This window comes from Cebus imitator, unplaced genomic scaffold (assembly GCF_001604975.1).
Source record: "Cebus imitator isolate Cc_AM_T3 unplaced genomic scaffold, Cebus_imitator-1.0 Scaffold145, whole genome shotgun sequence".
Classification (NCBI taxonomy): Eukaryota; Metazoa; Chordata; class Mammalia; order Primates; family Cebidae; genus Cebus; species Cebus imitator.
The window spans coordinates 2,783,922-2,799,679 of NW_016107460.1; the positions used below are offsets into that span (position 1 = coordinate 2,783,922).

A 15,758-nucleotide genomic window follows, 5' to 3' on the forward strand; every position below is an offset into this window, starting at 1 on the left:
TCTACAGACACTTAGACCAATGGAACAAGAAAGAGAATCCAAAAATGAATCCATATACCTACAGTAAACTCGTTTTCTAACAATGGTGCTGAGAGTATACATTGGGAAAAAAGTCTCTTTAATAAATGGTTCTGGGAAAACTGAATATTCATATGTAGAATAACAAAACTTAATCCCCATAACTCGCCTTATACAAAAATCAAATTAAAATGAATTAACACTTAAATTGAAGACTGCAAACCATAAAACTACTACAAGAAAATGTTGGGGAAACTCTCCAGGACACCGGTCTGGGCAAAAAAATCTCTGGCACAATACCCCATAAGCACAGGCAACAAAAACAAAAATATATACACCTATATGTACCCTTACAAATAAAAACATTTAAAAAATTTTTTTAAAACAATTCAGCATCTAGATGATAAACTCCCCAAGTGGATATATATCATTAAAATAAACCAAACTGAAATTTTGAAGCTGAAAAAATTCAATGAACAAAATAAAAAATACCACTGAGAGTTTCAAAAATAAACTAGATCAAGCGAAGAATTTCTCAACATGAAGACAAGGCTTTTAAAATAATCCATCAAAGCAAAAAAAGAAATAATAATTTTTAAAAATGAAAAAATAAACCTTATGGAACTTAACAGGAAATCAATAAGTGAACAAATATTTCTATCAGAAGAATGTCAGATGGAGAAGAGATGGAGAAAAGCACCAAAAACTATTTAATGATACAGTGACATACCTCTTTATATTGTGTTTTGCTTTATTGCTCTTCACGATTTTTTTTTTTTAACAAATTGAAGATCTGTGGTAAGCAAGTCTATTTGCATCATTTTTCCAATAGCATGTACTCTCACTTTGTTTATCTGTGTCACATTTTGAAAGTTTTCAGAATATTTCAAACTTCTTTATCATTATTATTATATTTGTTATGGTGTCCTATGATTGGTGATCTCTGATGTAGTTGTAATTGTTTTGGGATGCCACAAATAGTGCCCATAGAAGAGGTTACACTTAATTGATAAATGATGCATGTGTTCCAAGTGTTCCACCAATCATCTGTTCTTCCATTACTCTCCCCTTCTTTGGGCCTCTGTATTGCCTGACACACAACAATACTGAAGTTATTAGGCCAATTAATAAGTTTACAATGGCTTCTAAGGCCATTTAATAAGCTTACAATGGCTTCAAAGTATTCAAGAGGAAAGAAGAGTTGCATGTCTCTCACTTTAAATAAAAGCTAAAAATGATTAAGCTTAGTGAGGAATGTATGTCAAAAGCTGAAACAGTCCTCTTGTGCCAAACCGTTATCAAAGTTGTGAATGCAAAGAAATAGTTCTTGGAGGACATTTAAAATGCTATTCCAGTAAACACACAAATGATAAGAAAGTGAGATAGCTATACTGATGACATGGAGAAAGTTTGAGTGGTTGGGATAGAATATCAAACAAGTGAAAACATTCTCTTAAGTCAAAGCCTAATTCTGAGCAAGACCTTAACTCTCTTCAATTCTGAGAGGGGTGAGGAAGCTGCAGAAGAAAAGTTGGGAGCTAACAGAGGTTTGTTCATGAGGTTTAGGGAAAGAAGCAGTCTCTAAACCATTAAAGTGCAAGGTAAAGCAGCAAGTGCTGATGTAGAACTGCAGCAAGTTATCCAGAAGATCTCACTAAGATTAAGGATGAAGAGAGCTACACTAAATAACATATTTCCAATGTAGAAAAAACAGCCTTATATTTGAAGAAGCCATCTAGGATTTTCACAGCTGAAGAAGAGAATTCAATGCCTGACTTCAAAGTTTCAAAGGAAAGGCTGACTCTTTTGCTAGGGGCTAATGCAGCTGGTAACTTTAAGTTAAAGCCAATGCTCATTTACCAATCAGAAAATTATAGGTAACTTAAGAATTATTCTAAATTTGCTCTGTGCTCTGTAAATGGAGCAACAAAGCCTGGATGACAGTACATCTGTTTACAGTATAGTTTAATGAATAATGTAAGCCACCACTGAGACTGCTCAGAAAAAAAGACTGCTTTCAAAATATTCTCATAACAATGCACTTGGTTATCCAGTAGTTCTGATAGAGATATTCAAGAATATTAATGTTTTCAAATCTGCTAATATAACATCCATTTTGCAGCCCATGGATTAAGGAGTCATTTTAACTTTGAAGTCTTATGCTTAGCTGATAAAGCAGTGGCAGAGTTTGAAAGAATTTACTCCAATTTTGAATGAAGTTCTACTGTGGGTAAGACGCTATCAAATAGTATCACGAGCTGCAGAGACACCTTTTGTGAAAGGAAGAGTCATTCAAAAGGGCAAACTTCATTGTTGTCTTATTTTAAGTAATTACCACAACCATCCCAACCTTCCGCAACCCCAATCCATAAGCAGTCATCAACATTGAGACAAGAACCTATACTAGCAAAAAGATTATAAATTACTGAAGGCTCAGGCAATCATTAGCATTTTTTGGCACTAAAGTATTTTTTTATTTAAGGTATGTTAATTTTTTAGACATACTACTATTGCATACTTAATAGACTACAGTATAGTGTAAACATAACTTTTATATGTCATGGGACACCAAAAAGTTTGTGTGACTTGCTTTATTGCAATAATTGGTTTATTGCAGTGGTCTGGAACCAAGCTCACAACATCTCTGAGGTATTACAGACATAATAGAAAACTTCCCAAGTTCTAGGAGAGACATGGGCATCCAGCTTCAGGAAGCTCAAATTTGACTTTATTTTAATCTGTGCAGTGCCCACTTCCTCCCTTATAAAACTGTTCTCCATTAACAGCTGGCCTGGTGGGTTCTGAATCCAAGTTTAGAATTAAGTAGAAAGGGCTAGAAATCGGGATTCACGGAGCCACAGGTCCTCCCACAGGTGAAACATGAAGTCTCTCTTCTCTGGACCCTCTTACTTGTATTTAGTGAATGACTCACTCACCCTCACAATGCTCATTTCTTCCTACCCTCTCCTACTCATGTGTTTGTTAAAAGCAAATGAATCCTGTAATTTTGCAACCTCTCCCTGGAAACCATTACAAAAAAAAAAAATTTGAAATGACTCTTCATCAAAAGAGTGGTTTAAATTTACCTGAAAGGAGTTTCAAAATGATGGAATGAAACCACACTACAGTATTTTAATTTCTAGTTATTTTTTAAGAGGCAAGATTTAATGACAGTTTATCTAAAAGGCCTAAAGATGTATTTATTATTTGACAATTCCATTAATGTACTTAATACTGCACAGTTCCACAATGTTCTCATTATATAACGTGATAATTACTATTTGTAGCTAACAGCCAAAAAAAACTATATATTATTATTTAGTAGAAATATAGTAACCTTTCATTATTCTACTTCACATACTCAATTTATTATAACTATAGATAAAATCCTACTGCACAGTAATTTACTCTCTTCATCCCCTCTCCTCTTTCTTGTAGATGTCATCTACCCTCCTTATTTCAACTACCACCATCAGACATGTGACTTATAAATCTCAAACTTCAGCTTAGTGAGATCTGTATTTTATTGACCTATTGCTGGTTTCACCTGCATGCCCTACAGGTAGCTCTATCTTAGCATGTTTAAATAGAGTCTCATCTTCTTCCAACTCTTTTTCCCTAGACTAATTCCCTCTCCTAACCTCCTATAATGGTACCTGTTTTTTTGAACCTTCCACTCATAATCTGTTTTGAAAATAGATATTTTTTTTCAATCTCCCTCCTCCTTCTCCCTCTGTGATGTCCTACTTATATCAGGTTTTTACTTAGCAGTGATTCCTTTTCTTTCTAGCCTCACCTCCTTACCCTACATTTCCCATTCCTTTTTGGTTTAGTTTCCCTTCACTTACATTGCTATACCATTAATAACCTTCAAAGACTGCTCTGATTATTTCATTCTCTTGTTCGAAAACATCCAGGTGCTTCCTATCAAATAAATGTACTTCAACCTTGTTTATCCATACTCAACTGCCAATGATTCTCATTTTCCTTTTGCTTAGTTTTTCAAGTACTTTCATACAGATCATATTTTTGATACTCATCAAAGTTCCATACAGTAAGAAATTCAGGTAAAAATATGCGCATGCTTCAAATTAGGAAAAGAGGCTAGAGAAGAAAGCCGGATTGGTTAAGAAGAAATGTTGTTTGGTCAGGAATTATTGGCTGGAAAACTGCAAAAATGTGTCTATAGCCCAGGACTCCCAACTCCCAATGCAAGGAGCTGGGCACTAAACCTTCCTCATAAAAAGGGAGTCTGGCCAAATTGGAATGCCCACTGCTCCCAAAAGCCTTTTCCTCCCGCATGCCTTCTCTCATGCAATCTTACAATACATAGTCTATTCTCCATTCATCTACATCCTTTTCATGTTTTAAAGGCTTCATCTGTTCCTCCTCTGACTCACAGAATGATTCATACAATTGGTTTTAGTCACACTCTGCTCTCTTAGTCTCCTGTTTACTGTTTCAAATTCTTACTAAAATAAGTTATTCTTGTTTAGCTTTTTACATACTTAGCTTTTCCTTTCAAGCAGATTTTAAGGATTGTGAGGTCTTGGCCTATATTGTAAATATCTTTGTATTCCCACATATTATATTTAGAATGTGCAGAGCAAAGATTTGCTATATACATGTGGCTTTTGACACTGGATAGTTTTGAAACAGCAAGATATTTTATATACTGTTTGATTTGATTTGATTTTTGTTTTCAGACTATAATATCTACATTATTCTATCTAGCATCCTTCTCGTGGAAAAACTGGTATAATTTCTGCTGTTCAGTGAACCCCTGGAATGCTTTCCACATAGTTGGGACTTGCTAAATATTTACTGACTTTCACTGAATTGTTAGAATCAACTATATTAAATAGGCTACTAATGGCTAGATTGCATTACTATTCTGAGGAATTAGAAACTCATTTTTCTACTTCTTGATTTTTCATTTTGTTCTAATTCAAGTATACTAAATACAGAATGTGATTTTACTTTATTAAGTTGTTACTTTAAAGGAATCTAGCCATTTCTTAGAACGACTGTTCTGCCGTTTCTTTTTGAGAGCTTGCACTAATGCAAATAATTGTATTCAAAACAAAAAAGAATGGTGATTAGGTCTTTCAGCTCAGCACAAATGAATAAAAAATATTTCATTCACACACCCACCATGCCATGATGTATTTTCTAGCACTAGAAATGTTTTCTTCTCTAAGGTACTCCTGCTGTTGAGAAAGCTTTTCCAATGTCAGTAAGCTTTTGAACTGCACTGAACTGAGTTACATTTACCACAGAGCTCACCAGGTTGCCTTTTACATGTCCCTGGCTTATATCTAGTATGGTAATTTTTCCAGGGTGGTCCAGGAAGCAAGCCACTTTAGCTAAAACCCCTGCGGGTTGTCACACAAAGGCAGAGAATAGATTCAGTTTGAATGTTCCTTAATTACCTTCCTAAGACTGACAGTAAAGATTAGTGAATGGTTGTTAACACTGAGTTAATACTGACCCTAATAAACCAATACTGCAGTATTAAGTTGTAACATTACTGAAGTACTGAGGACCAAGGATATCGGTGTAAGATGTTTAAGGATATCTGCACAAAATGAGAGCATTATTCTTTTTTTTAAAAAACTTTAAGTTCCGGTGTCCATGTGTAGAACGTGCAGGTTAGTTACAGAGGTATACACGTGCCACGGTGGTTTACTGCACCCATCACCCCGTCATCTACATTAGGTATTTCTCCTAATGCTATCCCTCCCTACAGAGCATTATTCTTAACAATTGTGTTGTTCATGTGTAAACATGCTGCAGTATAAAAATTTTAGCTGTGTCTTAAAGACGCAACCTAGGTTTTATCAAGCCGTGTTCCTGTACAGATTCCAGCACCCCTGCCCTACTCGCACACAGTTAAGAGTTAGTCAGCACAGAGAAAAGCTTTGGCCCCAGCTGGACGTTTCAGACATTGCAACGAAGAGAAGTCACTAGTAATCCAGGGCTTGGTCTACCACTCTGCAAGCACAAAAACATAATTTCATAATTTTATTGAGAGACAATATAGCTTTAGAGAACCAATTCACATGTAAAATTTCAAATTTGCCCTGAGTTACAAAGTCATAAGGAGGTCCAGAGTTCAAAAGGGTTGACTAGATGCAGCTAGTCCCTGCCTCATCCATGGAAAGAACCAATATAGCAAATATTCACACTTTGAATAGACAATCTAAGAGACCATATTGAGATTCAACAGAGAAGCAATGGGAAGCACCAGAAGCAAAGAAGGAGAGGGAAGCAGGGCAGCCTGCTCAGCTCGGATTGGCTGGGAGCTGGGAGAACCTCCCACAAGTGGGGAAAGGGTAAGTGACAGATTGCCAGGGCTCCATATTCCCTCTGCAGGCTTTCACAATCCCAGCTACAGGAGAGCCCCTCCACCTACGCAGGCCTTGCGACTGCCATAGGGAGCAACCTACAGGTTGCACAGAGGCATTGCTCTAGAGAGGAAACTCAAGCTGAGTACCACAGGCTTCTGAGCCTTCAGTAGCTACAGCTTGGTGCCATTCTGAGAGCCAAGCCCCCAAAAGACTGTATCTTGCCCTGGAGCTGATGCTGCCACTGCTGCTACCATGCTGAGGAGGGGCAGGGACTGAGCATCTTCACCTACCTCCAGAAAGAAATTTTACTGCCATTGCTGTGGGCTGTGGTGGGACTGAGGTGCAATCAAACTGCACTCCCCACAACTACCTATCTACACTGTTCCCACTGAGTGTAGCCCTGCCTTCCTGGTGGCAGGCCCACAGGTGGGGATATCCTGAAAGCCCAGCCTTCAAAGGTCTGCGTTATGCCCTGGAGCTGGGGCTGATGTTGCCATTGCTGTGCTGGCCCAAAAAGGAGAAGAGAGACGGAGCAGATCACTGTCACTGTTGCAGGCTGCTGTGGGACTGAGGAGCAAGGAAACCATGTATCCCATAGCTACTTCCTTACCCTGTTCCCACTGAGAGTGGCTCCACTTGCCCTGGTGGCAGGCCCACAGTAATCTGCTGCTGCCCACACCTGAATATTCCACTGGTGGTCTGGGGACAACCCCACTTCTGCTTATCAAAGCCAGCACCTGAACACACTACCAAGGGTCCTGAAGACAAATCTACCAGCCTGGTCCAGTCCTCTCAGTATTTGAATATACCATCCAGGGGTCTGGAAATCACCCCGCCCAGTGTGCCACTGTTGGAACCTGAACACTCTTGGGATCTGAGGTTGAGGCAAGTCAACCTGCCGATCTCATCACACAGCTGACATCTACCCATGTGTGCCTGCCCAATCTGTTGCAGCCACTACAACAAACATCTTTGGTTCCAGTGGGTTGCTTCAGCACTGCTACTGCCATCTCCCACATTATATCCACTGTCCAGAAAACCAAGAACCCTCCCACATGCCTGGTCCACCACTGCCACTGATAGCATCTGAACAAGCCACATGAAAGCCACTGAACTGGCCCACCATGACCCACTAATACTGGTGCCAGCATATACTACCTTGGGGCCCAGAGACAGGCATGCTCAGCTTACCACCTGCCACCCCTGGGGCCCAAAGACTGGCCCGCCTGGCATCCCAGTTCCCAGAACAACTTCAGCATAGCCTCCACTAATAATGACACCCTAGCTAAAGAGAAATCACAGATACCACCTATGCTATTTACAGTCAATAAAATCATATGAATATTACACTACTGCATGCACCTAAAATCAAAGGTAATGCACCCTCCCCGACCAAAAACATATATACATCTTCAAGAAAAAGTCATCCCCTACAAAAGCAAATTCAAAAAATTAGAAGCAACGGTTATACCAGATGCACAGTTATCAACATAAGGACCCAGAAAACATGAAAAAGCTAAATAAGACTGTGGCTGTCCTCAGTGGGTTACATTTGATTGCCTACACAGAGACAGGTGATATAAAGTGGAAATTTGAAACTGAAACCCCAAGAATAAAGTTTGGGTGCCAGAGGAGTTATGTGAGTTAGAATAAAAATCCATCCTCTTCTGGAGCTTATTGTTTCTGCCTAGGTTCTGGATTGGGAAAAAAAAATCTCAATAGGACTCTCTAATATACAGGTTTGGGGTCCTAATGCACACTATTTGGCATTATAACTCCTCAAATTAAAAAAAATACATATTAACCCTGGCAAATATAGGAGCAAAACTGCTCTCAGGGTTTAATCCCTGAACTAGGATTGTATAGGCTTTCCACACATGAAGTCACATTGAAAATCTGTTCATAAGACTAAATTACTGTGCACAAGAAAATAATATACCATGTGCAAGAAGCAGTTGAAGCAATAAACATAAGATTTGGACTTTAAATCTTCAACAATAAAATTGTACCACAAAGGTTATAAAATAAATATCTAAATTATTAAATACATGAAAAAGAAACTATATGAAGAAGAGGATAAAGTATGAAAGTCAAAGACAAATATAAAGGAACTCCACACAGATCTTCTCAAAATGCAAATATAGTTATCGAAATAAACCTTAGTGGATGGGTTAAGTAGTGAATTAGACATAGATATAGAGAGAATTACCCAGCTGGAAGACAAGTCTGAGGGAAGAACAGAAATTAATAAAATAGAAAATAAAAAAAATAGAAATTTCCAAAAGAAAAGTCAGAGCCAAACATAGTATTTTTGTTTGAAAAAAAAAAAACTTGAATAAGATACAAAAACTTCTGGAAAGATAAATTGAAAGAGAAAAGGAAAAGAGAGAGAGAGACAGAGAGAGAGGATAAAAGAACATTATTAGTAATAAAATGGAGACATAAATAGACATGCAACAGAGACTTTTAATAATTTTATGATAATAAATTAACACTATTATTTTGAAAATGTAGATAATATAGACAACTTTCTTAGAAAAAAAAATACTTTAACAAAACTTAAGAAGAAATAACCATATAAGAAAGCCAAACAACAGACCAAAATCTAGCTACATATATACAGGTAGATTTATAATTTTACAAAAGCTGCAAAATTAAATTATCTCAGTCTTATTTGAAGTTTACAGATAAAGAAACAAGGAAGATAGCACCTCAACTCAATTAATGAGGCCATTATAAACTTGATTCTAAAAACAGATTTAAAGCTCCATATACATGCAAAAATACTAAATGAAATATTCTTAAATTTAATCCAGCAATTTATAAAACTATGTCATGAACAAGTAAGTTTCTTCAAGCATATATGGATAGCTTAACACTAGTAAATCTAAAAATGCAATTCATTACACTAATGGACTGAAGGAAAGGATTATTTAATACATTCAATACATGCAGAAATTTTTATAATGTTTAATACTTATTCCTGATAAAATCTCTCAAACTAAATGTTTTCTTAACCTGATAAAATGTTACTAGAATCTTATAGTATACATCACTCTAAATGGCGAACCATTATAAGATTTTCATTTTCAATGAGAAAAAGACAAAAATGCCTGCTCCACTGCTTCCATCAAACATCATACTAAAGGGCACAGTATCACCAAAGAAACATGTAAAACGATGTTGAGAATTGTCAAAGAAAAGACAAACTGTGATGAGTGAATGAAAAGAAATGATTGAGCTGTAAGTGCAGGTCCTAGGGACTGTAATTCAATATAGTCAATTCTATAAAGAGTTGACATTTGATATCGTAGCCATTTCTTAAGTAATAGAAGATCTTCTGAGAGTATTTTTTTACTAAAGTGCTATAAATCATCATTTAGTTAGAAAGATAGTCTCTGAAACATTCAGCCAAAAGGATTCTGTGGGGAAGCAGCCCTGGATAAAGTATAATATTAATAGATAAGCCACCCCAAACTTATTTCTTATTAAATTTCTTATTGAATGGAATGTTAAACTGGATAACTGCAACTTTAATCTCAGGGTGGAGAAGATTAAGCCTCAAGTTAAGCTTGTACCATCTGCTGTGTTAAGTAGTCCAAGGAATAATTCCCTCTGGTAAGTTATAATGATCTCACTGTGAGCTTCTGAAGACTTGAAAACATGGTAGTCAAAGAGCTGTAAACTGGGTTTATTTTGCTAGTGCTATTTCAAGTAACGGTAAAGAAAGAAAATAACCCCCTAAATGAGTGCCAGGATATGACAGAGTAGAGGTTTATCCACAGTAGAGATCCTAATGGACTTGGTCTCATCTCTTTTCAGTACTATCCTTTTCTTCCTCCTTAGATATGATGTGCTTTCATTTTCTTCCTTAATTTCTTGGTCTGTCCTGTTCTTACTCCTCAGTCTGTCTTTGATTTGCTCTCATGAGGCCCATCCTCCCTGTACCACCTCCTTTGTTCCTCCCCTTTTCTTCCTCCTTTTCCTTATCCTGTGACTGGATTGATTATTGCATTTTTAAGAATTGTAATGTTTGCTGAATAACATAATAAATATTTCTCTTAATTAGGAAATAACTTTATAAGTTTCTCAATCATTACACCACCAGAAGAGATTAAACCACACTTACTTATTTTTTTCTTTTTAGTGCATTACTGGCTTTTGATTGGGGAAAGTGGAAGGTGCCTATCTTCCTTTTGATGGTAAAGTTTACTGTCAACACTTTTGGGTTTTGTGCTGAGGAAAGGTGTGGTAAGAGGTTAGGAAAGATTAAATTGGTGGCAATGGAAACCAAGGTGTGGGTAGAAAGAGATATGAGGCTGTGGGACCTGTGAGAAGTTTGTTTATAATCTACATCCGAGATGAAAATGTTAGAAGTGGAAGGTAAATGACAGATGGGAGAAAACAGAGCAGTATACACAGGACTTCTGATTTATTACATAGTGGTTGGGTGAATGAAGAAGGAGCATTCCTGACAAACTTCTGGTCTAATGTTTGCATGGTACTCTGTAGCCTCGAAATCAAAGTCCACAGCACCCAAATTTACCAGCCCTGTGTTCTGGGGTTAATAATGTTCTGGCCTTTCACTACCCTACTTATAATGCCACTTGCCTTGTCTACACCAGTGGATTGTGAAACTCTGATAAGACACCGACAATAGTAAAATGTTCTATGAATATTACATGATAGAACTGTACCAATGGTTCCTCCACCTCCTCACCACTGGAGACATGTTTTAAAGGTGGAGTGATAGCATGGAAAGGTCATGATTTAGGTGCCATGATACTGGCTTTGCTCTATACTAGCTTTGTAAGTTCAAATTAATCAACTAGTCTCTCTAAGTCTCAGTTTTGTCATCTGTAAAATAGGTATAATGGCATCATCCTTCATTTTGCAGATTTAGAGATACATTTATGAAAATGCCTGGCACCTAATAAATGTTTTTTTCTGTACCTTTATGTTTTTTTCTGCATGTGCATACAATAGCAATCATACAGGAAAGATTTTTTGCCAACAAAACAAACTGAACTAAAGTAAACATGAATTACATTTTTTATTTTTAGATTAAATCTACCTTTTTCTACCTGTAACAACTGATAGGTTATCTAAAGAGTAGATAGGCATTTAGCATGGACTATTGGATTTTTTTAGACTGATATTCAAAATATTAGCTCTTTCTCTAAGGTAGATTAAAGTTAAGATAAAATTTTTATACTTTATTTAAATACGGAATAAAACTTTTTATTACACTAATAAATTCAGGCAACAGTTAAAAATATTAGAGCAGCTCATACGTATAGGGTATTATATAAATTTAAGGTAGAATCAAGGCTTTCTTTAATATCTCTGAAAAAATAAGTCCTAATTTTTAGTGTTTTCAAACATTTTCAGTAAAAAACAGATGTTGTTATATATTTTACAGAATTGTTAGGATGATAAAGCACAATCATATGCAAAGGTAGCAGAAGTTGGGAAGGGAGGAGAAAGGGAGGGTGTGGGGAGTGATTAGTTAAAGGACACAAAATTACAGCTAGATAAGAAGAGTCAGTTCTGGTGTTCTATACCACTGTAGGAGGACTCTAGTTAATGATAATATGTTATGTATTTTCAACTAGCTAGAAGGATATTGAAAGTTCCCAACACAAAGAAATGATACGTGTTTGACATAATGGACATGCTAATTATGCTGATCTGATCAGTATATTTTATATGTGTCTAAACGTCATTATGTATCCCATGAATATGCATAATTATTTGTCGATTTAAGAAACAAAATAAAATGAATCAAAAACAAATGGCAGAAACTAGAAGAAATTTTAACAATGTACAGTAAAAGGTATAATATTTATTATTCTCACAGCTGCTATAAATCAGTAAGAAAATCAATTTGTATTATAGACAATTCAAAGAAATACAAAGATCCAATAAACCTCAAAGATTTTTTTTTTAAAGAATGTACAGGGGAGCCAGCACCATGCCTGGCACAGAGTATAAGCTCACAGGACACATTACCACCTTCACCTCTCACACGCTTCGTCATGTAACTATCAAAGACCTTTCCTGGTAGATTATTTTCAACTTCCTGAGTTTGGTCTTTTGACTGGCCTCCAGCTTCTTTCCAATCTGAAAGACTCATCCTCCAGTTTCTTCCTCTTTCATCTACCAGGAGGAAAATTTCAAGGAGGAAAGAAAACTAGCCCAGTGTTAGGGAGTCCCATCTCCCAGTTTACTGCTTTCTGCTTTACTTACAAGAATATTCACAATCTTTCCTTTTGCTCTCTCTATGCACACAAAAAAGTACAAACTGTTTCTTGAACTGGGAAGATTAAGATCATTTTGCTCCCTTCTCTATTTCTACTTCATGGCAATTTAGTTTCTCTGGGGAAGAATGATCTAGGATATTCCCTCCCTCCTGTTTTGCGGCAGAGTGGCCTGTTGGACTTAGTTTTCTGTATATTTACTAGTTATTCATTTAACAGCCTTGTCTGACAGGTTTATTTGAAAAAGCTTCAAACACTGAGATTAAGGTTACAAAACATAAGCTTTTAAAAGCAAAACAAAACAAAAAACTAAGAAGGAAATAAATTAGATTTCAATTCTTCACCATGAAATGTTAAAAGTTTAATCACCTAATGGTAAATGGCACGGTGAAAGAAACTGCACAGGGGAAAAACACACGTAGTTGTGACTTTTGCCCTTTAAAAGCATTAAATCAAAGGAGACAAACTGACAGATGCAGCCAACTTTGAAACCTAATCGTATGAAAAAGCCAAACATAAAATAAATGTGTATATTATCACACTGTTTTAGACTCTAATTTTTTCTATCTAGAAAGTTGTTCCTGATGTTGATCTTCCAAGTAAGAAGAATTTTCAGGTAAATTAGTACTCACCATCGTCTTTGTCAGGAAGGATTGTAACCTGAGCCCCTGGGAACTCTGATCCGATTCTCCCTCCCATGGGCATGCTCAGAAGGACATGGAAGGTTTCCTCCTCCTCATACAAGGAGTCGTCAATTATGACTATCCGACACAGTTTCTCCCGTTCATCTTTGTCAAAGCGGACAACACTGGTGTGGTCCTCAGGCCTGGATATGTAATCAGAGTAAGATAACACAGAAGTTGGCACAGTTCCAGTTGCTGTTCCTGGAGGCAGAGAGGATTCAAAAGATTTTTATGTAGAACATAAGACAAAGATATCTCCAGACACAATTATTTTCATACACAGCATTTTCATGGGCAGTTAGTAGACATGAACACCCCTAGAATTGCAATAGCAACTCTATACTCCTCTAGTATCATGAGCCAACTTGAGAATGACCTCAAACCTATACACCTGTAAGGAATATTACATTTCCAGTGTTCTCTCCTGTCTTTTCTATCAATGAACTTTAGCTCAACACAATGTTACAAATTAATAGCCCCTACTATTCAAAAGCTTACTATGTAGGGGCAAAGTGCCACGTGTTTCACATACTTGCCTCCTTAATCCTCTCAACCACTCTACTGGGCTTTACACATTTGGAAACCGAGGTTTTGAGAAGTTGAACCACTTGCTCTGGGACCTAGAGTTCAAGGCTGGTCCTGAAGTTGGCTTTTAATAACTGTTCTATACTGCCTCTCAAATCATATATCCATGAATGAAAGTTTTAGCAAATGTCTACTCTGATATCAGCATATATGATTTTTGCTTTTGCATTTTTAGAAAATCTACTTATTTCCTAGAAAGGTATCTAGCATACTAGTGAATATTATATATTAATTTTAATTTTACATTACATAAAATCACCTTCTATAGGATGCTTGCTCGTGAGCAAAGCAAACATTTTAATATTACTTTGAAATGAGTCTCAAATTGGTTTTAAATTAGTTCCTTTTCCTTGGACATGCATCACTTTGCCTCTTTTTTTTTAAAAAAAAAACAGTAACACATTTCTACTTGAGCAGGTTTGGGTGGGCTGTAGTTCTTTGCAATCCAAAAAGCCTTGAGTATTGCAGTAAGCGACCAAGTGAAATCAGAAAGAGGACTCCTCAAAGGTGAAACTCTGAAGAAAGACTTCTAAATGAATCCTTTTTTGTATTTATGGAAAATTAATAAAGTATACCCTTTGTGGCAAAATGTTATAGCTCCAACATGTTAAAAAGTCTCATTTATATTTTTCGGGACTTATCTTAGGTTTTTGGCAAATTGAGCTACCTTGTTGGGTATAACAGAGCACCATTAACTCCTGGCTCCCATCTCCGCTCCTCCTGATGGGAATGAACAGCTCACCAACATCTTCTTCAATGGAGTATTTGGACTGGGGAATAAATACAGTTGATTCTAAAGAGAAAACACAATTGCAGGCACTATTATTTTTGTTTGAGCTTCTTACCACTGAAACAATCATACACAATTAAAATTTCTCTAATGATTGATATTTTTCTTCTTGAATATTCTTTAGAACAACATAGTGGGAGGAAAAGGAAGAAGAAGAGGGGAAAAGAATTGGATATAAAGTGTGTAGGCACTGGGCCAGTGAATTCTTAAATCTAAAAACAAAACCCAACATGGCTTTTATCTCTAGTAATTGCTTTCTTCTAAATTAGTAAGTCTTGCTGACACAGTTTTTTATAAATCTAACTTTGTTCTCTTGGCACACATTAACACCTTCCAATGGAATACAATTTGAGAGGTGGAAATGACCTCAAAAGCCACCGTGTCCCACCTCCCACTTTACAGATGAGGAAACTCAAGCTTGTGCAGTTGAACTCATTTGTCAATGGCTGGCCATGTCAGAATTGTAACTCGGATCTTGAAATGTCTGTTCTGTTGTTTTTTTCATCCAAAGTGTGCTCCTTTTGGACAATTCATGATGAAAATTACAATAATACATTGCTCATTCAACATTTTAAAAAAACAGCTGTTCCTTAGAATTGATAAATCTATTTATCAGCTATAAAAAGTATTTCCGTGGTTCCCTTTCACCCCGGCAGAATAACATATACAACATTACCAATGATTCTTTTTAACATAGTAAAAAAGCATGCTAAATGATAAAAATGGGATAATTTGTTTAAAAAATACAGTTATTGTGTAAAATGATAAAAAAATGGTTTGACTATGTAAACCCTAAACAGATACTCTGGTATTGGACTGGGAGTCTGTTTCAGTGAGACTCACACCCACACAGAAAACACTTCATGATTATTTTTAAAACAATTAAACATATGATTTTCAATAATTATAGAAGACTGTTGAACAGTGGATATAGCCTTGGAGGTCCATGCTCTACCCTGCCCCACCCTGTGCTGTGCCCCAGGGGCTGGCAAACGGGAACCACATCTAACGTTTCCCTTACATTTTGGCTCCTGGTTGGGTCAGCCAATGGGGAAAACAGGAAGGAGCTTGG

At 36.6% G+C, this 15,758-nt stretch overlaps 1 protein-coding gene across 1 annotated transcript in view; it reads right to left on the reverse strand.

The window, feature by feature from the left end:
* The window catches only part of FREM2 (FRAS1 related extracellular matrix 2), a 186,945-nt gene that overhangs the window by 76,674 nt on the left and 94,513 nt on the right, over positions 1–15,758 (reverse strand). Inside the window, exons 5-6 of the mRNA XM_017542495.2 lie at positions 14,564–14,689; positions 13,261–13,512 (exon numbers count right to left, since the gene is read on the reverse strand). Coding sequence (XP_017397984.1) covers positions 13,261–13,512; positions 14,564–14,689 — 378 coding nt within the window. The remainder of the gene's footprint in view (positions 1–13,260; positions 13,513–14,563; positions 14,690–15,758) is intronic.